Source organism: Pholcus phalangioides, unplaced genomic scaffold (assembly GCF_987345545.1).
Source record: "Pholcus phalangioides strain wild (caught in Gottingen) unplaced genomic scaffold, Ppha-v1.0 ptg000018l_1, whole genome shotgun sequence".
NCBI lineage: Eukaryota > Metazoa > Arthropoda > Arachnida > Araneae > Pholcidae > Pholcus > Pholcus phalangioides.
The window spans coordinates 13906709-13931186 of record NW_028301611.1 but is presented as its reverse complement, the minus strand read 5'-3'; the positions used below and the strand labels follow the sequence as shown (position 1 = coordinate 13931186).

General features: G+C 35.8%; 1 protein-coding gene across 2 annotated transcripts in view; it reads left to right on the top strand.

Moving 5' to 3' along the window:
• Positions 1-23506, top strand: part of LOC149071758 (lachesin-like) — a 252820-nt gene extending 229314 nt beyond the window's left edge. The window contains exons 4-9 of one of the 2 annotated variants that reach the window (XM_089247645.1): positions 2563-2730; positions 2914-3042; positions 3197-3484; positions 11738-11788; positions 20642-20734; positions 23110-23506. In XM_089247645.1, the coding sequence (XP_089103771.1) occupies positions 2563-2730; positions 2914-3042; positions 3197-3484; positions 11738-11788; positions 20642-20734; positions 23110-23207 (827 nt within the window). In that variant the 3' untranslated portion in view covers positions 23208-23506. The remainder of the gene's footprint in view (positions 1-2562; positions 2731-2913; positions 3043-3196; positions 3485-11737; positions 11789-20641; positions 20735-23109) is intronic. The other variant, XM_089247644.1, reaches the window with a different exon arrangement.
• Positions 23507-24478: the final 972 nt, after the last annotated feature.

Below are 24478 nucleotides of genomic sequence, written 5' to 3'. Positions count from 1 at the left end.
CGTCAAACGTTGGAGTCTTGACGGTATTGGAAGGCTGGTCGAAACGAATGACCAAGACATTCAGCCCCCCTCCTAAGTTAAAAGAGCCGCCGTCCTTCCCGATCCGTCTGGTCGCACACTGGTCAAAGAACGCCAACAGTTGCAACACGGAGAGTGTTCTGGATGCATATATTATTCAAATTATTAAAGTGCGTGTGAGCAGAGAAACGAATTGAAGTTTAATGGACACAAAATAAGCCGTCCGATCTAGACGAATAAAAAACAACGAATGTAAACAAAACATGTGTTGCCACAAATAAAGCACTAAAGTATACCACGGTTAGGGTTAGCAGGTACTTTTCTAACATTCAATGCTCTCCCTAAATGCCCTAATGCTAACAAATAAAAAAAAAAAAAATACAACCGATACATGAGCAGAGATGCTAGAATGCTGAATGTATACTAAAGGGAAAAATATAAAGATACACACACACAATGCAACACATCATTTCTCCTTCAATTCACACATCCCTATCATTTCTTCCAAATGATTAAACCTTCCACAAGGAAGTGGCTTAATGAACAAGTCAGCAGCTTGCTCTTGAGTCGTACATTTATGCACATGTAGCTATTCTTTCTGGTACAGTTCTCGAATGAACTTGTGTCTCACATCAATGTACACCAGTCGGATAAATTCAATCCAGTTCTCTGAGTTTTCTTCCCTCTTTCTTCTTCATCGCGAAGCTTTGTTGTAATCGTAAGAACCGAAGTTGTTTCTTCCAATCCGTTTTTTCTATACACTTGTCAGTGTGGTTCTCCACCACATAAAATGTATCTTTCTTCCATATGCACATGAGCGAGAGAAAGAGAAAAACGTAGGTTTTGTGTTAACCCGTCCGGGTTTGAGAAAGATTGGCCATTGCCGATCCATCCCTAATTTCTTTATTCATGCGACTCTTAGTTCAGGACCTCGAGAACCCAAGCGGCTATTACCTAACCTTGAACCTCCATTGAAGCTTCCCATGACTAACATACTCGGCATTATTGCACCCCCTTAAACAAATTGATTCCATTTATACTTAAATGACCATCATCTATTCTCAATCTTGAAATTTGACTTTCATTCGTTGGTCCCCTTTATTTTTTACGATTCACCGCTTTTTCTCCAAGACGATCCTTCTTGCCTAGCGCGCCCTCGAATACAACCGAATAGATGCTTTCTGACGGTAACTAAGGGATTCCCTATTGAATGGCGACTGCCCCATCTACTTACATCGGTCTGTGATTCTATTTCTTTTAATTGGGACTACGTTCCCACCGGCTTGGACAAAGCTTCTTTCATCAACATGACGTCACTTACTTTAAACCCTCAAGAAACATGTCTACCATTTATAGACAACCATTAATATTTACGCTCCTTCCTATTATTCAATTATTTGTTTGCTGCACTATATTATATCGGTTACTGTCACACACCTGCTTTATCGGCGCCTGGAGACCTACAGCTCTTTACATTTAAATCCAAAATACCCAATTTAAGTACTCCAAACTATCAATTTTAAATACATCTGGAATTAATAATTTTTAATGCTCCCTCTATTTTCTATTTTAACTGGCACAAGCTAGTTAACATGAGGGGAGAAAGAGAAATCTGATGTACATACTCTCTAATCTCATAAGTACAGTGTAACGTTGCTACAACTACACACGATATACCGATGAATATCTTTGCAACGATATTTTTTCCAAGCCTTCTTTAGCAATGTCTAATGGAATATTCGACTGCTGCCTCTTGATACACCGATAATCCTTCTACAACGACATTTTTTCCATGGTCCGCAGAGCATCGCGATATCAAGGTTTCATTGTATTATATATTATTTTCTTTCCCATTTAATTGTTATCTTTCTTTTCTTCACTTTCGTTCTTCTCTCCCTTTTTCTATTGTTGATTTAGCTCAGGACAAGGTTACTCGATTTATCGCCGATTTGTCAAATAGGGATGGTAAATTTTGTTTTACCAAAGGCTTGTACGTGAAGGGGTAAACTGAAGCATTTTTAAAACGAAAACTGGCCGATCGTTATGTTGTTTAACTGAAAGAAAAATCGGTATATTATGCGAATATCACAAAGAAAACAAATCGATTTTTCATTTTAAAATGTTTGTATCGTTTAAGCTGCAATTGGTCACTAAACCACCTTCCAAATGTCATATCTTTTTTAATGAGGTAGACTTTCTTCCGATTTTCCGCAGGTGCAAACTAAGGGGCATAGGGAAAAGTTTTCCTTTGAGAAATCAACTTTACAATATACCTGGTCTTGCCAATGCTAAAATAAGAGGATTTTATGAAGGTGAGGTATTTCGTCAATGTGCCGCTCAAAAGGGTAATCTAATATTTTTTTTTTTTTTTTTTTTTTTTTTTTTCATGAGCAGCCAAGGAATTCTCCAAGTTGGGACTTCCAAACATTTCATTCATAGAGAGAGATATCACGTGATCCAAAGAAACCTCATTGAACAGGTTCATGAGATCTTTATCATTATCGGAATTTTAATTTTTTTTTTCATCCTTTTTCATGAATTTAGTGCCTCCCAAGTTCGTCCAAACAGACCGAAGCGCTGAAGTTTTAGCTCGAGAAGGAACAAATGTCACCCTAAGCTGTCGTTCTAGAGGCCACCCAGATCCTAAGGTATCCTGGCAGAGGGAAGATGGACAAGCATTCACTACGGGTCAACTGAATGACAAATCGCCAAGTAACTAAAATGAACAATCACGATTCACTAACTTTCTTCTATCATGAGTATATTCGTAATGGAATCCCGCCGCATTAAAATGATCATAATTACATTTTTTGATGTACTAATTGATCTTCTGAGCTTACTGTGTTTTGATAAAATGGGAATTCTGTATATTCTAATATTCTGTATATTCTGTAGTGAGCACGTACGATGGTGAAGAACTTACCATAGAAAAAGTGAGCAGATTGCACATGGGGACGTACCTGTGCACTGCTGACAATGGAGTACCTCCTGCAGTTACTAGAAGAATAACACTGTATGTCCATTGTAAGTATAAAAATAAATTTTATTCATAATTTCCACTTTGGTTGTTATTTTAATATGATACTGTAATTATCTATAACGCATACATGTCATGGCTAGATGTTGTGTTCCTTCCATATGTGATTGTGAAAATTTTCATTTTTACAATTTTCAACAGTTCCACCGATGATATGGATCCCTCATCAACTCATCGGTGTGTCCATTGGTCACATGGTTAGCTTAGAATGCATGGTCGAAGCATTCCCCAAGTCCATCAACTATTGGACGAGAGAAGATGGCCATCTAGTCGTGTCCGGAGACAGATACGTTACTAGCTTACAAGAAAATACGTACAAAATCCACATGAAGCTTACTGTACTTTCAGTCAGGGAATCAGACTATGGAGTCTACCATTGTTATGCCAAAAATTCTATAGGTGCCACAGAGGGTGCTATAAAACTGTATGGTAAGTTTTGCAAAGTATAGGTAATATTCCATTATATCCTGATATGTGTTTTTTCACACGAAGCAGAAATCTAACCTAAAGAAATCCACTCTCATTTGAATAAAAATTCACCGAGATAGTGTCGATTGAAAAAAACCTCGATTTTCACAATTTTTCTATTTTGACACTAGTATAATGAGAGGGAAAAAACAACAATAATTACAATCGTTGACGCATTTACATTTTACTCTAATTTAATCAGGCGTACATTTATCTTCTCATAATAGAGAAAAATGCAAACATCATTAACTCAGATACCGTACATTTAGGCAGTATATAATAGATTTTGGATTTTCATAATTTCTCTAATTGCACTGAATAACAAATTATGGCAAAGCTTCTTCACCCTGAATAAAAACAGTCAACTCCCATGTGCACAATTCCAGAACTCGCTACCTGAACACTAATTTAACCATAGAAAATCTGCATTCGCAACGGTTTTCTTTGGCATTGCACATTACCATATAGTATGGCATTGCGCTTTTAATGGACATGAGAAGCATCTTTTACAATTGTCACACAGTAGTCAGCCAGCATCGAAGTCCGTCGTTTTCTCTGGTAAAGTTATCTTATGTTTGTTTCGTACCTCTTTTCAACAAATAATAACGCTGGTAACATATTTTTTAACAGTTAACAGGGTAATATATGTGCAAGAAGGGCCAATAAAAAAATTTAATATTTGATATTTCTTGTTGATTCTCTATTATGTGGATGTGTTTTGTTATTGGAAGCATATTTATACTACCCCTGCATATAGAGAATGCTCGATCATGTACAAAAAACACTGCCAATGGTTTGCTTCAGCACCATCCACTGTCGCAGCAACTGAAAATGGATGGCGCTGAAGCATCGGTCCTACATCTGATCGAAGCCGTAGAGAGGGAAGACACCAGTGGAGTTAGGTCCGAGTGGAGTGGTAGTAAGATGCTCGTCTTCCACCATGAAGGTTGCCGCCACAGTCCCGAACCCGAGGGAGGATATAGGTAAGATATTTTCCCTAACGAACTTAAGGCTACCATCAATAGATAGTGTCTTCATTTCCAACCCAACTCAATACATGGTAGTAAATTGAAATATAGCGATATGGCCAGAGTTGATGTTTGGTAAAGTAAAGTAATGGAGTTAGCTGGGAAATGAAGGCGTCATCTATTGGTAGGTAAAAAAACTTGTTTCTAATGTTCTATGCTCGGATTTGATCTCGTGGACATTGACGTTTAACCTTCATAGTGGAAGACGAGCATTACCATTGCACCAATCGTGCGCTTCCACTGGTACAGCGTGATTTTGAGCATTCTTTCAAATTGAAACTATACCTCTACGACGGTCAGTTGATGAAATAGAGGCCGCATTAGAACTTACAGGAGAGCCTGTATGTTTCGAGCTAATATTTCTGTTTAAACAGTGTGATGAAACACTTGTTTCGTACACAAGATCCAGCTGATTCCAGTACATGATTTTATTATCAAGGTCAAATTGGGAAATATTTATGACTTTTTTTTTTCATTTATTACCTGTTTAGAAATTATTATTATTATTATTTTTTTTTAACATGTAATCGCTAATGTTTTTGTACGCGATCGAACACAGGGGTAATGTTATCAGCATTTCAAAAATTATTTCACCTGAAACGGACATGTGTGTTCACCCTGTTCATCAGACAGAGAAGAATATTTCCTCAGTAAATATTGTATTTTCCTCAGTAAAGTGTATTTTTATCGCAAAAAAATATTTTTCTATTTAATTTCCTGGGACAAAATCTCCCAAGAAACAAAGAAGTAAAAGAAGCCCGCGATTCTCTTGACGACACAAGCAGCCTGGAATTACTTGGGCATTCCCTAGGAGACACGGACAGTCCCTATACTCAATTCGATAAAATTTATCCCATACGAACTCTTCCCCCTTTTACAAAAACCACCATATTTCGGATAACCCGATACCTTGAAAATTATATAAATTTCACGAACCCACTCTAAATCATGGTTATATATTTTCTAATTTCGCTATGCAATGTCCCAAGCAGATGTTTTAAAATGTCATTAATCACACGCCATGTCAGTGCCGAAAGAATAAAGAAATAGTAGGCTCTAAAACAGTTTAGTAACTCGGTCCTCTGGTTTTCAAAAAAAAAAAATTGTGTTTTGTTTCTTATTTTCTTCTCCTGGATCGTAGTCTCACTGTAAGAGGGCTTGATGGATGGTTCTCAAAACAAGAACGGTTCAACCATCATTTATACTTGCGTTTGTTCAAAGATATATATCCATAGGCGGGAGATTATTCGCTTTGATCGATTTGGGAAAGTGGAGAAGAGTATGCATGTGTACTGTATACTGTGTGTGTATGTATGGGCCGGTCTCTCGGTATATATAAATCCCTTTTTTTTTTCTCAGGACACAGACAGGTGTGGAATTCTCGTTCGTCTTGTGGGATATTGATTTTTATTTACTTATTTTTTACTCTTTTCCATGCGATGAAATTTAAAAAAAAAAGGATTTAGGAATATGATAGAAAAATTGCGGGACGAAAAAATCAGGGCATTTGTTTTCTGTATAAATGAATAATAAATGATATTGCATATGGCAGCAAACATGTCTTATCAGGATCTTTTTCACCCGGAAAATGAAATAACGCACAGTTCCCGTTCTTCGATGGGATTTTCTACAGCTGTTGATCAGTTTTGTCTTTTTTTTTTTGAGAATAATTGTGAATATTAAACTTCCACATGTCTTGTGATACTGCGTTCAACATTTTAGATTTTTATGGTAATTGGTGATAGTATAATGATTGATTTTAAATTTGCTGTATTCTTGTTTGAATGTTTTCTTAAAATTATTTTTTTGGAAAATAAAACAAGTGAATTTTAGTTCTTAGTTTAGAATACTTTGCACTTTATACATGGAACTATACGAATATTCTCCACTAATAATTTGGCCAACTAGCGGATATTCAGAATTTATATATTCAACATTAGAAAGGCCGGAACACAGACTTTTGACTAGTTTTAATTTTGGAAAACGTAATAATCTTGACAGTATTTGCTGTACACTCTCTATATTTGGTAAATTTTCATTATTTCTGTACTTGCCTCTGTGTGCAAAAATTTTAAGACTTTGAACGTTTCATTCCAGAGGTATCAACATTACACCTACAACGGCCAATTGTATATGCCTTCTCCTTATGGTGGGCGTTTATGTATACTTTTTCTTTTACACAGGTTTATTTCCTATCATTTCCCGATGATACGAACAACACAATGTATATTCAGGACTATAATACAAAAAAAAAATAAATAAAATAATGCTATTTGCTGCATCATGTTACTGTGCAAATCTTCTATTGGCAGAGACAGTTATGTATCCACAATAAAATCCTTATATCTTATTTAGCTATAGCCTGTGTTATCAGAGTTGAGGAGATTTATCTTCTGATCGTCTACCTGACAAACTTAGTTTTTCGATATAGTGTGACATTTCATAACTCTGCATGCCACCATCTGCTTTAAAAGCTTACTAAGAAACAGAGGCTCATTCCCTATGTATAGAAATGGTTCTTAGATACATGTATGATAATAAAATAATGGTGTTTTTTATCAGTACTATAAATGATGTTTCGGACAATAATTCCGGGAATGAATGGTCTGACTCAGATAATACAAGTATTAATGAGAAAAAAAGTTAAAATAAATTTTAATAGTGCCGTAGTTTTTCCTCGATTGTGCAAATTTATAGTGTCATAACAATATATATTATCCATAGCGTGCGCGAACAACTAAACAGTGTGTATAAAAAGGGCCGTGATATACATATAAAAAGGTGTGCATCATGGAAAATAGACGAAAGTACGATGTGATGTAAATGCGATGATTTTTTGAATGGTAAATCGGGTCAACAGCTGCTTTCTATATTTTCATATTTAAAGTTTTAAAGGCATTTTAAGAACACCCTTTCTGCTAAAGTTTTTCTTCAAAATGGATAAATTCCCCATGTGAGACAATGCTTCATTGCAAAAATTTAGTGTTATTAAATATGTTGCACTAAAAAGAAGCAGCAGTGAAAATGACTGTCAGTGCCATTACAGGCATAACGTGTAGTCCGGCCCTCGTATTGTTGACTACAACTCAATTAGACGTCCGCTAGTTTAATTATTTAATAATAACATTTTAATGAATAAATAATGAATTAATTAAACTTTAATAAATTAATTCGTTTAATGGGAAGAGTGAATGCCCGTTTTTAATGAATCAATTACCATCATGAACACATTGATTAATAATCACAATTCATTAATAATTACCTGATCGTATATTGTTACGTTTTAATATTATTAATTTCGTGTTGCTCTATAAGACATTCTTTTTTTAATAAGTCGTTCCCCCAAATGTGAACGTTGCAAAATGGAGATACGAGCTACCCCCTAGGCCCGAGACTATACGGTACGACCACAGCTCTCATTGTAGTGATTATCTTCATATTGGTTGACACAAGAGCCCGCTGCTCTTCCCGCGACAGGACGAGCAGCGAGCTGTCGTGACAAAAAAGCAAGCCGTTAATTAATCGTTCTTAATTGATTTTTAATTAATTTACGATTTAACTTTTATTACGTCATAATTAATGATTAGTTATAACGATAATTAATCGTTGCAAAAATTCTATTGCATTCAGTATTATACTATGAATCAGGAACATAATACCGTTTTGTGAAGGGTATGACCAAAACTAAACTCCAATTCTTCATTTTTGACATTGGCCAGATCAACTGGGCCGTCCAATTCGTGAATTGGCCGACTTTAAGCTTTGACAGTAATATGCATACAAATACAAATACAATGGCGCAAATGTCCAACGAGGTGTCTGAAATAAAATATGCCCATAACAAATATGGATGCCATATATTTCTAAAATACAGCCATAAATGCAATTCATTTATGAACAAAATATGTATTGTCCGATATAAATTGTTGTTTTAAATTATAAATCATTGCATTATAATTTAAGTTTACACCATTTATTACGTGTAGTGGCAGCATATGCATTTCTATACAGCTTTTCTACCCATTACATGAATTTATTCAAAAGTTTAATTATGATTTTATCTACCAATTTTTATTTTCATTTTTTTTGGACGGGGGGGGGGGACGTTTAGCGTTGTAGATATTTTCGTTTTAATGACCACCCAGGAAATCATGACTTGACACATACATGTACAAACTGTTCCAAACACTTTGGCCAACGACTGTTTCTATGACTGTTGACTTTTTGAGGAAAAAAAGCGTTTCACTTTTTGCGATGATTTCTTTTCCCTCACAAACTTTCATATTCACACTTCGCTATAGAAGTTTCATTTCAAAAAGTCACAAAAAAAACAAATAGTTAAATGGAACGACGAATAAGCTTCATGTTTTCTTCGGTACGCTCATTGCAGTGAAACAAGCGATGAAGATGTCGCACATTACAAAACACAAACCACTTTTGAAACATTGAATGTGTCGGGATGAAAATTTAACCTTTATTTCTTCAAACCCACGTTTACTTTTTTTTGAATTTATTTGATTAAAGAATGAAATATAACTTTTTTTAATAAGCATGCACATATACTGTATATCAAACGAGACCCGACTTGAATGATAGGCTACTTTAAAACTTTGTTAAATCTGGGGGAATTCCCGGAATGGGAAAAAATGTGTCGGGCGACCATCGGAAGTTGGCTTCTGGGACATTTGAAATGTTTTCTTCAGCTACCGTGGTTCCAAATCAATATGTTTCAGGCATTTTTGTCCCTTTAAAATAGTTTATCTCTTCGCTAGTTGATAATAAAATATCAGAAATAAGCAGCATAATGTACGATGTTGTACACACTATTCGTTTTTTTAAAATAAAAATTATTGCATCAATTAAATAAGCACATGCACATACAACTCATACAAGTAATCTTATACAAATTTATAACACCGTACATATTTTGAGTGATTTCACTAAGTTGGAATTTTTTTTTTTTTTGTAATTTGTATTTTTTTTTTTTTTTTTTTGTAATTTGGAGAATGTTCCGATTTTTTTTTCAATGTTGCTGAGTATGTGCATGGATATTGGTATCGTTAAATTTCTTAATCTTACAATTCATTTCGAATTTATAAAATAAAATTGAAATTGATGTGTAAATGTGAAACTAACCATATATGCATTGCGCAAGAACAAAAATTCTATCCCCAAATATTTATTACACACTAAATTTAGGATCAGGCAAAAATATTGGAAATTTATGAATTAAATTTTTGAAATGTTTTGGTGGTTCTTTGCTTCACTTCTCTACTATTGGGAAATCAGAAATTCACGTTAAACTCAGTAAGCGTTATTTCTATCATAGAATTGAATAAAATAAGAAATACATATCGCAGTGAATAATTCTGTGGTGTTTGGTCAGAGCACGATAATTCCAAAATATCATTTTTGAGATATATGCATTTTCATTACCATTTAAAAATAAAGCATACACACAAATACAAATGGAAATATCATACATCAGCATTATTTTAGGCGTACGTACATATACACTCATTGAAATAAAAATTTGTGCACCAAGAAATAATTGTGGGATCGAAACGAAAGTTGGCCTGAAGGTACATATCGGGCAGATATGCAAATGGTTAGAAATGCAGCGTGATTGCGCATTGCGTAATGCCAGTAGAGGGCGTTGAACTTCGTTCTCCTTGGAATATAAAACAGGTAAGCAGAGCTTGCTGGAGTGTATATTTAATCGTTTGCAAAGGAAATGCTGAGGTAGACATGCCGTTACGCCGCCGTCGAAGACCATATGAGCAGTTGTCAGAGTTCGATAGGGGAAGAATCATCGGGATGATGGAAGCTGGGTGGTCAGCTCGGCGAGTAGCTCGTCGATTAGACCGTTCTGATTTTACTGTGAGGAGGTGTTGGGACCAGTGGACAGAAGAGACGTCATTTACACGGCGACCGGGTTCAGGACGCCCTCGACAGACCAGTCGTCGAGAAGACCGTCACATCATCCGAAACGCACGCGTAGAGCCAACTGCCTCATTGGCCGCTATCCAGACACAGGCAGCAGCTTCACTACGGGCTCCTGTGTCTTCCCGAACCATCGCGAGGCGCCTGGCTGAAAGACATCTGGTATCGCGGCGCCCATTACGTGTGCTGCCAATGACACCCACCCATCAACGCCTCCGTTGGGAGTGGTGTCGAGCATGACGGAATTGGACTGCAACGGAATGGAACCAGGTCGTCTTCAGCGACGAATCGAGATTCAACTTGAGCAGTGATGACAATCGTGTTCGTGTGTGAGGCCCCGTGGTGAATGCTTCAATCCTGCTTTCGCTTTACAGCGACACACCGCTCCCGCAGCTGGTGTCATGGTATGGGGTGTCATTGCTTATGATACACGGTCACCCCTAATATTGATCCATGGCACAATGACAGCCCAGCGGTACGTCCATAACATCCTTCAGCCACATGTGTTGTTACTCATGGCAGGGCTCCCAGGAGCCATTTTTCAACAAGGCAATGCTAGGTCACACACAGCAAGGATGTCACAAGACTGCCTCCGCCACATTACCACCCTTCCCTGGCCGGCTCTATCCCCAGATTTGTCACCAATCGAGCATATCTGGGATCATTTGGGACGGCAAGTTGGACACCCTACGAGGTTGGTCGAACTAGAGGCGCATTTAAAGCAACTGTGGAACGAGATGTCTCAGGACATCATACGGAACTTGTATGCCTCAATGCCCGCTCGTATCGCATCGTGCATTCGCGCTAGAGGGGGTCCAACAGAGTACTAAAACTTCTGTTCATCTGTACTTTTTTCTGCAATAAGTGATCCTTTATCTTGGATTTTCTAATCACTTACTTATATCAACGTAGTACTTACATGTGTAAAAGTTCGTTTCATTTTGACGACTTCTTCTGGGTGCGCAAATTTTTATGGCAATGAGTGTATGTGTGCATTTATCTCACTTCTAATTAGTTATAATTAGCAAGACTTACTTTTAGATCAAAAAGCCATTTTTTTTGGAGATATCATGTTCTGACCAAACACCACAGAATTACCACATCAGCAATATAAATGTGCATTATCTGGCTAATCAGTAGCAAAGTAGCCATTTTCAACTTTTTAAACGTATCTAGTGAATTCTAAATGATTTTTATATACATGTCAATGACATTATATACTAATTATAATAATTGTCTCTAGAAACTATTGATAAACAAAGGACCACGACTCCCAAGACAGAATACGTTGGTGGTAAGTGAAGTTTTGAACTTAATGTGATACCTTGAAATAAATACATTTATTTATATTTTATTCAACGTACAGTTTTTTTTCTTTGATATTTTTATCACGTTTTCGGAAACCAACAGGGGATATGTTTGCATTTCGATCTTCGAAACAGGATTTCAGAAAACATCGAAAATTGTCAAAATAGCAGATGAAACCATTGCTTCCATATCCGTTACGTTACGCACAGTGAAAGGTTATGACATGCGAGTAAACCGGTTTCGAAGGAAGGACCCCCTACTACTACAAAAGCAAACTTACACCTCGCCCACCTTTCTCTGCAGAACTTCTAACACGTCGGAATGTGCGTGTCCATGTAGTGAACCTGACGTAAACTTTGTTTCTGTGTAATTCTTTTTAATGCTTGTTATGTGTAGAGCTGCCGCCTGCCATCGATTTTGTTAACTATGGGTGAAGTGTAAGAATTGAAGGTTTCACCGTTGTAGACCTGTTACTCTCTGTTGCGAGACTTTTTAACGGGGAGATCGGCTCGCATTCGCACCTCTATGTTTGAAACCACAGAAAACCAACTTCAACAGATCACTATTGTGGCGACAGTGGGATTGGAACAAGGACCCCTACTAGGAAAACTGCCTCCTGCAGGAAGAGAACAGGTTTTATCCGTTGCTTTTTCTGAAATATTCTCATACACGCGCATAATGTGAAGGTGGGAAGAGAAACGTTATTCTAAAATCATTAAAGCACACGCATAGACGGATATAGGGGGAAGGTGAATGGGGTTATCGCCCACCCATCTCGTTCAGTGAAAAGTAATTGTACGAGTTTAACAGAGACTGAAAAATAGATTCGATGTATCCGATATAGTAGTAAGATCTATTCTTAAGGAAAAAAACAAAAAGGGAATTTTGTCTAGTTCTTCTGAACTGAACTGAACGAACTAAGCACGAGCACGCACTGTCATTTCTCGGCATGTTTGCTAAGCTTAACGTGTCCAGTTCGTCTCAACATAGGTTGTCGAATTAACAGGAACTCACACATTTATTAGAGTCGATCTTTATTAAGCGAAAAGTAATCGAGGATGTCACTGGTAAAATTTTGGTTGCCGACAAATCTGGTATACCCAGTGTAAAAGCACCCCTCTTTAACAATCAATTCTAGTTGTTGGTCTGAAGCGTGAAAGACCAGATATTTCTACCAGTTGCCCCGGCAGATATTGTTCGATCATATACAACAACACTAGCAATTGCACGTTTTAAACACAAACTAAAATAAAATTATTTTTCTCCAAGTGAAAATGTTTTGGTTGATACGATCAATCCTAAATATGTAAAAAAATAAAATAAAAAAAACATAAATAACTGGACATAATAACTGGACCTTGAAAATCCGTATATGAACTGGCAACATCCGGGAAAATAGTATTTAATCAGTGTTTTATCACTGCGTTCAAAATGAATATATTGGCTGGAAATATGAAAAGTGAATAAAGTTTATGCATTTGAAAGATAACCAGATAATATATATATAGTAGAATATAAATGAAACGGACTTTTCATCAATATAACGTTTTCTGCCACTCTTGTTCCTCCGAAAATATATATTTTTGATGATCTCAAAAGATGATCATTTTCATGTTAGAATGACGGAGTTCCTCTAAAGGAAGATGCAGGAATATTCAACCAGTGACTAGCGGTGTTTTTGTCACGATGATAAGGCGCTTTATCTTCGTAAATGTAACGTTAGTTGAATTCAAAAACAATTTGTGAACACCCATAAACAGAAATATTTCTACAATGTCCATGTAGAACTTCTGTAATCACAGTTCACTTTACGATGGGAAAATTTTCTTATCCGTTGATTGCCATGCATAAGCAAAGTTGAATTAACGACAAAACAAATTATGCCAATGCCTTATCCATGTTCATCTCATCAAGTTGTTCTTTTGTTCTTCTCCATTTATCGTTGTCATATCCAACTTTTCGAGCTGTTTCTTGACAGTTAGTTGAGGCATATGCTCTCAGTCATCCATTTACCAGCTGACACGATTTTTTACGCCAATGCAATCGAGATCTTGCCTACTGCAACTTTGAATGAGGTTAAGGATTTTATTTGCTGCTCCTAAATCTTTATTTTCGTCAGAACGATTGTTTAACCTTTACAGAGGTAATCCAGAGATATATCGTCAAACTTTAACTCTTTTATTTTTGCCATCCCGAAATATCTTAGGCCCTTAAAACGCTTTTACTTCGGCGTCGCCGAGCCCAAATAAGCGTTTAAGTTGATGCATAGTCAGGGATGTTCTCCAAACCCCATAATCGATCAACTACCAGTGGGCGGAATCAGCTTTGGTTCAAAGTTAGATAACAGAAAGAGAGAGACTGTGTGTGGTGTCTTCCCTTTCTTTCAACAAAGTAAATAAATATATGTTCGGTATAAGTAATACAAAATGATTTTTAAAAATGCCATGCACTTCACGACAAGTGTCTTTGTTTCATACTGGGAGAAATAAAAGCGATGGGATGAGTCAATTTCCTTGGTTTCTTATTGGTGGTGGGGGGGGGGGGGGGTATTTATGAGTTCGCAATCGGAAAAAAATATTCTTGAGAATACGTGGCAATTTGTAGAAGGTTTAATGATTTCCCATGTGGCGGCTATAATGCAGATCAAGAAAATTTTAAAAACCCCTTTAAAAGTTGAAGTCTGGTTGTGCAGTCACAAACTTTATACTTCGCTCACGCAGTTATTTCGAGGTGGCATGATGGTTCTTCTTGGTAAGTGAAATGAGTTTTTTATCATCTCTCCTTATGATTCCAGGTGTGCGACGAGCCCGAGACAAAATTCTCAACACACCCAGTCCTCTGATATTTGTTTTCAAAAATAGTTCACTGTATCTGGAGCACACATAGGTCTGCAAATTTCCCTTTGAGGAACTCAAATATTTCAACATGGAAACTATTAGCCGAGATCATTAGAAAGATATCTTTTAGGAGATCCATCTCTTTATATTGCAGAAAAGTAATTATATGAGGAAAACCACATTGCATTCAATGCTTATACATTGTCTAGCTACACTTCACAAACAACATTTTATTTACACGTTTTCCAGCCACTATATGTGCTTTTTTAAATAGCGTGATCGAACACTTATTTCTCACAAAAAACGAACACATTTCTCTCGGATTTTACCTATTTATTGACTGGTTTTCAAGGTCACATTGGAATAAATTTATGTTTTTCTTTTCTTTTCCATTTTTTCTACATTAAGAATGATTGTTTCCAACTAAAGTTCTCACTGGCAGAAAAATAAATTATTCCTTGTCTTTGTATTTTTCTTTACGTAGGTACCATTGCTAGTGTTTTTGTACATGATCGAACACTTTCTGCCAGGGGTAGTAGTGCTTACAAAATATGGCCGTGAGAGCCATTTGTTTTAGTTGATACGATGTTTCATGTAGAGATTTCGCTACTTGGTGTATTTTCTCTATCCCTGTAAATAAAATTAATTCTGTGTATGTTCTCTATAGAAGTTTACAATTTTATGCCAATCGTCGTCAAATTTTGCACATGTACCAAACAGGACCGAATTAAATGATAGGCTACATTAAAAGTTCGTCATTTCTATGAAAAAAAACTGTAGGGCAACAATTTTTGGCAAACCTCAACAATGACTTTTTGAATGTTCACCTTGGCTACCGTGTTTTCGAAAAATGCCTGTTACACATGTTTACCCCTTTACAATAGTTTGTCACTTCTATTATGCACTCACTGTATCGTGGAAACTCGAGCAGCGTCGGGTATTAAAGCTAGTCTTTATAAAAAAATGGTTTTATCTATGCGTATTTGTATGTTATCTATATAAATCTACAATTTTAGAGTGATCGTCACCAAATTTAGCATATGCTTTATATCAAACGAAACTCGACTAGAATGATAGGCTACTTTAAGACTTTGTTCAATCTGGGCGAATTCTCGTAATGGGTGAAAATGTGTCTGGCAACAATGATTCGTTGGCTTCTGGGACTTTTGAAATGTTTTCTTTAGCTACCGTAGTTCCAAAACAATATGATCAAGAAATTTTGTCCCTTTAAAATAGTTTATCTCTTCCCTCATTCATTTAGTGTATGCAGAGTATGGGTATTGTGGCTAGTTGATAATAAAATATCAGAAATAAGCAGCATAATGTACGATGTTGTACACACTTTTCGTTTTTTAAAATAAAAATTATTCCTGATGGGATTATAAATTATGTTACATGTTACAAATATTGAGAGCATTGAACTTCGCGATGAATATGGTCCTTTTTTTTTTGCTTTTTTCGATGAATATTTGGCAATCATTAGTCCTGAGCAGGAATAACGGGGGGAGGGGGAAGAAAAAATGGTTCAGTAGAATGACATTCCGAGAGGATTGGTGGCACCAGCAGCCATTCTAACGAGAATCTATTTATCATCTGGCGCACAAACCACGCATTGGAATGCCTTCTGTGTAATACCGCGATCATTTGTTACCAATTTAACGATCCTTTTGCTTGCATAATTTAATCTCCGTTACGAACAAATGATTTCCTATCGTAAATGACATTACCATTGTACTGGAAACTACATTAATGCAACAATTCCAGATTGCAGAAAAAAAAGAAGAAAAAAAAAGGAACGCAGAATATATATGAACGTAATGATGACTTTCCTGTACTCACCATATGATGGATATACTCCTGCACCATTACATGATTTCGAAAGAAATTTTTTCCCCTCATCCAGTATATTTTCTTATTGCATTTTTAATATGAATCGTTCTCCTACAAATTATTTCTACAAAAAGGGTAAACAAATCAACTATGAAAATTGTTTACTTATTTCTATTTTGTTTGTTTTGGATTCCGTATTAATGTAACTGATACGGTAAATGTGATAAATCCGTATACATAATGACCGATTCTCGTTAGTAAATTCAATAAATACTTGAAATGTATCGCATTTATCTGTAATCATGCATAATACTTGAGTGCCATTGGTGAATTTGAACAATATGAAAAAAATATGATTCCAAATGATTCTAGTATGCGTGATGGATTTTGTCAGGCATGTACACATATAATAACAAATTTTAATTTTACGATGTTACCTCGAAATAAGTATGCAATACCTGTATGAATTACAATGCATAATAAATTGTTCCGGATAATGTCTCTTACACAAGTCTTTGAAATGAGTAAGGGTCAAACCAAACTTCTGGACGCCACAAATTTATTTAGAACAGCTATTTACACATATTCACAAGCAGTGATTTGAAAATGCACGATAAATAGGGAAATATTTTTGCCCCTGACATACGGCTTTTCAAACGGACACACGAGTTTGTGTTCTCTCTCAATTACTCAGTTTCGCTTTGACGGTGCTTTTATATATAGTTATAGGCAGAGCGACATCAAGAAATCTCTCCATCATTCTCGCAAGATCTCGTTCTTTTCTTTCCTTTTTACTACGTTCTCTTTGCGTTATGACGTCGAAAAATCATCGGATTTGTTGCGCAACCCGACAAGTTTGTCGCTAATTTGGCGAGATATGCAGTGAAATAAGTTAATTTCAATTTTTACATAAGATAATGACTATTTACACCATTCACAGGCGAAAAATTGCATAACTGTGGGAAAAAGTGATAAAATAGGACTATTTATATAATTTTCGTAACAGTATCACATAGTACAATTTATCATGTTTAGCAACGCTGCGACGGTTGGCTATCATACATAATCGCTAGTAAATTTCATAATGTTTTTAGTAATTATTATATTTACCAACGACACTTGGTTACTACGCATAATCACCAGTAAAAGTGATTAATTTAGGGAAAGTTATCGAACTTAGAAAATTGCTCGTCGATTATACATAGCAACCAGTTATTATACGGATTTATGACATTTACCCTAAAGTTATCGTGGCTTAACTCCATTATTGCTACCCGCCGTGATCTTTGCGGTCGGGCATTATCATCCTGGAAAACAAAGAAACCTCCAATGGCTCCAGCGTAAGGGATGGCATGAGGTCGCAGTATCTCGTCTGCATACCTTCGGGCCGTCAAAGTGTCTTTCCGAATGATATGCAGGTCCGTACGTCCGCCTATGCTGATTCCACCCCATACCATCCAACCAGCTCGTCTGTATTGTGACCTTTCACGAACGAATGCGGGGTTATTTCGAGTGCCCCTGTCCCTCCATACCAGAACACGTCGGGTGTCACACTCCAGACTGAATCGGGACTCGTCTGTAAACAGCACTTGGCTCCAATCATGTTGCTCCTAATCTCGATGTTCAGCAGCCCATCTTCTTCGGGCCGCACGGTGGCGTGGGGTCAACGGAATGCAGACCATTGGCCTACGTGCATAGAGCCCTCCCTCATGAAGCCGATTACGTACTGTTTGGCTGGTTACCCTCCTTCCTGTTGCCAAGAGCAACCGTCTTTGCAGCTGCGTATCATTCTCTGTTCTGTTTCGACGGGCTGTTAACCGTATATACCGGTCATCAGTTGCTGTAGTGGCACGTGGCCGACCTTGCCCTGGTCGACGTCTAACATTTCCTGTTTCTTGGAATCGATTCCACAGCCTTGCAACAACACTTCTGGCGACTCCAACAGCGTCCGCGACACTACGTTGTGTTTGACCGGATTCCAGTCTGCCTATAACACGCCATGCCATGGATTCCGGACGTTGTTGAGACATCCTCAAGGCACCTTGTCTCAAAAAAAAAATACTGCGCAATCGAATTTCACAGTTACGGCAGTAAAACAGATGGTTCTGCAACATCCCGATTTCTACCCTTATCTCCTTTTTCTGGTTTTTGACGTCATGAACTTTGATTTGCATATGAAGTTTTCTTCTTCCGTTTTCTGCTAGGCTTTAAATTATGGATGATTCATTTTATGTTACTTATCGGTATACATCTTTGCATAGTTTTGTTAAAACCATGTGCTCCCCTAATTGTTTTGAGCAGTGTATATAATTATTAATGATTTCTAAACAAAATAAATAATTTCATTGGAAAAACCGGCATTGTTGTTTGTAAAAACATGTGACGAATAACTTCTGTCATTCCCCGAAATTTCATTGCTGGTGAATTACATTTACATACAAGGTGTCTCGTAAGTGCAAATGCAACCTTTAAACCATCAACCGTCCGTCGTAGAGGTATAGTTTGAATTAAAAAAATGATGAAAAGGTGTTCAAAAATTATTGGAAATTGAGTGGAAATATAGTGTGCCACAAAATGAAACATCTAAATTTTGAAACGGCCCCGTGTCTTCTACCTTATAGCTAGAAATTTGTTGCCCTGTATCTCACGAGGCCAACAGAAAAAAAATCAATATTTCAAGTGCAGTATTTGCTCAGACATTTGAATTCAAAAATTTTTCAGAAAAGTTTTTAAAGCACAGCAAAAACTAACAGGCACACACACAATGTTCCTTTCCCTCATTTATGCTGTCGTTTTCTGACTCTTTTCTCCGATTTTTTAATTCCAATATCTCAGCGAATATTGCATTTGGATTATTGGAATTCTTTTTTGTTGTCCTCAGAAGACACGGGGTAACAACTTTCTAATTATTGACTATAAAAATTTAGTAATTTAGTTTTTTTTTTAATTTTATGACGTACTATATTTTCACTTTCAAAACTGGTAAAGGATAATTTTCAAAGAAATTTCCAGCATTTTTCAAGTTGGAATAGTATCTCTACGTCGGAAGGTTTATAAGATAAAGGCTACCTTTACTATTACATGACACCCTATTTATGGTATTAAACGATGAACAAGATTTTTTGAAAAAGTAGCGAAATTCGTATCTCCGAACTTTTTTATGCAGACACGAAATATTCGCAGTAAATTACGGTTTCTGTTAAAATTTTAAGTTATACAACTATCAGTGCTGACCACCTTCATAGCAGCTGGAGAAAGAAAACGAGTTTGAGTGGAAATAAAATGTAGGAAAATTTGCGTTTCTCAAAGAAAATGCATCTTTAAAATTCAAAATATATACGCTTAAAGATTGCCTGGTTAACTCTCAAAAAAGTATCGTTCACTTTCTGACAGTTTTGGAAGAATTTTTTTGTTGTTTGAACAAAAATGTAATGGAGGAGAAAAAAGTAACACAAATTAAGCGAGATTCGAACCTACGACCATGGCCATGGTTCCATACATAGGCGTACGCAGAACTTTCTCGGGGCGTTTAAGTTTTCCTGCAAAATAACACTAAAAACTCGGCTTGACGGGGGGGTGGGGGTGTTGGAAACCCTCCCCCCCCTTTGTGTATGACAATGGTCCCATACTCTACCAACTAAGCCACAGAAGACATGATATTTTGGTTATAATCAAATTGATCAAACAAAAAAATAAAACAGGCCATTCAACTTCCCCAATGAAATTTCGAACTCACTTATAGAAAGTTCTTTTCTGTAACTGTGTATTCGTTCATTGCGACCAATCACGAGATGCTAAATTCCTCTATTACACCTGGTATGCATATAGAAATGTAATCTTTGTTTATACGCTGCGACTGATCTGGTATCCCTTGATTCTCACGGCATGCCGGCTAATGGGGAATAATCTATATTGATTAAATTCCAGACTAAAATAGAGTACAATGTTTTATTTCAATCTTCATGGATAGATTTTCATTGGTACACGATGCTAGTGAGTTTCTAGTTTATGTAAGTACTTTCTGAACATAATACCTAATTGCTGGTCTTAACTTTTGATCAACACACAAAAATGAAGATATTGATATTTCCTTTTATTTTATTTTATTTTATAACTCGTTTATTTAATGATGCGACTTTTCTTAACTCTAATTTTTGTTACATATTTTTCAGATGAAAGAATAGAAATGCTAGACGAGTCAGTTTTAAGTAGAGAAAGAAATTTCCAAAAGAAACCACCCGAAGCAGAAAGAAAGGATTCTAGAAGTAAGTATATAGCAATTGTTTCTGCTATGTGCTTATAGTAATTGTTCTGGCTTAACTAGCTCAACGATAATATGCAAATGCATGATACAGTGCTAAATGAAATTGCTTATGCGGTTGAAATACTGGAAACTCTCAATAATCCAACCAATCCAGAAATCCGGAATTTTAGGTGGCTTTCCTTCGAGCCATAGAATAGGAAAGCGTATCACTGAATGTCTTTGAGCAGAGGTTTATGTTATTTTTAACGGACATTTTCAATTAACTTCCAGTAATCCAGCGATTTCGGTAAGCCGGCCAATCCTAGTTTGATATGCCGGATTAGCAAAAGTCTACTGTACCTAGTTTCCACTATCTGGTTTACAAGAAAACTGGTTCTGGATTCGATGTTTCGGTTCTATTTATAGCTACTGCTTAGAGCGAGAAAACAAAATTTGTAAGCATTAAACGATGGTTATTGTCAATTAAAATAACAAAATTAAAATAACAAATTAAAATAGAAAAAGAAATGGGGAACGAATATATAGGGACCGGTGAAAGCCCGAATTTCGGACACTGGCCGGGTTAACTATGCTGGCCAGATTACGAAGTGGCCAACCTCGGGCTTTGGCAGTAACATGTACATATAGTGGGTAATTATAATTAAAGTTTCCTACTCCAAGTAGTTTTTCACTGCTCAGTAATGACACTGCTGAGACCAATATAGCGCCCGTTCTAGGGGACGTATGCCCACTGAAACTCGGCATATGCGCTACATGGTCTATGGGAAATAGGAAAATTCAGTGAAAAAGCGCCACTTTTTTACCAGGTCGTCGAAAGTTTATATATAACTTTTGTTTTTCATTTCATAAATTTCTTCCTCATGGTCTCATTAAGATATCATAAGAAACTTTTCTATATTCTGATAAGGATTTTTTGAAAACAACTAACTACTCGGAGTATCGGAACTTTAATTGAAATCACCCTGTATATTCAATCAAGACATAATAATAAGCATTATACTTTATCTCGTAAATTTTTTTTTTCGATAAAAAAATATGTGCACATATATTGTAATATATTGTGCAAATATATTGTAATATATTGTGCACATATATCGTAACATATTGTGCACATATATTGTAACATATTGTACACATATATTGCACATATATACTGTGATAAATCTCCAGAGATTATGCACGATCACAGCAAAAAAAAAACAAACAAACATACCATATTAGTAAGTTTGATATTTTTTTTTCCCATATACAGAAAACGTACTTACCGGCGATTATGCAAAATCCCCATCTACTATTGGTGAATATGATTAATCATCAATGCATCACTTTAATATACCGCAGCATACTCAAATTTCACTTCACGATGACGTAATCGATCGGTAATGTAATGATAGGTTTCAGAATTTGATGATATGAAGAAAGTCAATATCACAAGACAATATTTATGTTTCTATCTTCATACTTATTTTAGGTCAATTTCATTTTTATGATAAAATTCATGTAGCTCATGTGTTACGATAAATGCGATAAATGTGGTTATTACGCATAAATTCGATAAATGTGGTTATTACGCATAAATTTCCCAAATTTATCAATTTTACCGGCGATTATGAATCGTTGGTGAAAAAAAATTCAACACGCTGTAGGTAAATTTAATGACGAAAAAGAAAATTCACTTTCACCAGCGATTATGCATACCCAAGCCTTGCGTCGTTGGTAAACATGATAATTCGTACAATATGGTATACTACTACACATGATAATTCATACATGTATCGTATCATTACGATCGTATCGTAAAATTTGTTATAATTTCATCGGGGTACCACTACATCCATCACTCATACTACCCTCATTCGGAACTTTTTCCTCATTTTTATCAAATTCGCCAATTACACTAGGGTATTGCGCATAATCACAGATAAAGGAGATAAAAATTTCAAGTATTTATCAAATTTACCAACGATGCCTGCGTTTGCAAAATGCATATTCGACGGCAAAAGCAATAAAAAATCGACCAAGACGATTGGTAAACATGCGCACTAACCGGTTATGTATATTAACCGATTTATCGCATTTTTACCATAACATATGCATCAAGTTTGGGTAAAACTAATGAGGTGTGAAATCAAAGTTTCATTTTTATTTTATTTTTTGTATTTTTTCATACTCGAGAAAATCGGCATGGAATTGTGCATAATCGCCAGTGAAACGATACTTGTTGTGTCATTCACGAATCTTACACAGACGATTAGTGATTGTGTACAATAACCGTCATTAATTCAGGATTGTTACTGATTTATCACATTTACTATAACATATAATAGCCAATGCAAGATTATGCATAACATATCATACTCTCTTCTTTTTTTCCAGAATCGAGCTCGTTCAAAAATCTACCCTACGATTCCCTCATGCTGTTTATGTGCACAGTTATCGGCATTTACAAATCTTTTATCCTACATTCGACATAGAGAGTTTTTTTTCTTCAGAAAAAAGAATGGAAGAGTGGGTATATATATATATACAAAGGAAGGCGGACAGGAAAAATAAACTGCTCAAAATGGTAGATTTCCAGCCGTAAAAAATGCAAAAAAGAAAAACCACACACACACAACAACAAATTCTCAGCTTTTTTATATCGAAATCGAGGGTATCTTCAGAAACACAGAGAGACAGAAAAACGAATTTCAGAGCAACATCAGTATTCCTGGAATAAATACACATTATGAGGAGATATAGCATCCATATTTGAGAAAGATTCCGAAAAGCCAAAAAAAAAAAAATAAAATGAGACGATGGTATGTAAATTACCCCATTAACTCAAAAGGAAAGTCACTACTTTTTTGTATAAACTGAGCCATCGTACCCATTTATATCCTCTTGTGACGTTCGAGCACATAAAAAACAATGCAACCGTAATTTCCCGAAGTTAATCTTCTGCCTGTATTATTTGATTGTTAACAAGATAAATGAACACTTTTTGTAAAATTTTGTATCAAAAAAAAAAAAAAACAAACGCGAGAGATTTCTAATATCATATTGAACTATCAAAAAATAAATATCACTCAATAAAGGGGGAATGAACTTTATATCAAATGAAAATGAGAAAAAAAAATCGCGATAAAAATGCTCTTTTAAGATAAATATGTATCTAGTTTAAATACCAGGTGGGCATGGAATCAATAACGGTGTCCATAATTTTATATTGTGGACATGGTGTTTTCCCGAATGGATACGCAAGAAATATGTTATACTGTTTATTTTGAAATTTATGTAAAATATGAAAAATATTCAGCAAAAGTAAAAAGGATTCCGATGAACGATAAATAAAATGTTTTTATGGCTGTTGTTGATGAAAGATGTTGATTAAATTTATTAACTTTAGACCCCTCTCCATTACAGTGGAACTTTCCACCCCGTAACTATCGGACATTTTACAGCGATGGCAGTGAATGAAATATTTGATTTATATAAAATTTATAGGACTTTTTTTTAAAATAACTGAAACCAAGAAATTCAATCTGATACCTCAGCCAATTTTCATTCAATCTTACTACTGAGTAAATTTCTTTTTTTTTCCTTTTTGGGGAAAATTGGTAACAATTTAGAAAAAAAATTATGAGAAAAATCGATGAGGGAGGTGCAAATATTTAGAAATTCATAATTTCTTTTTATTAGGAACCTAAGTTAATATTAAATTTTAATATTTTTTCTAGTACTATTTTGTCCAAAAAATTTAACT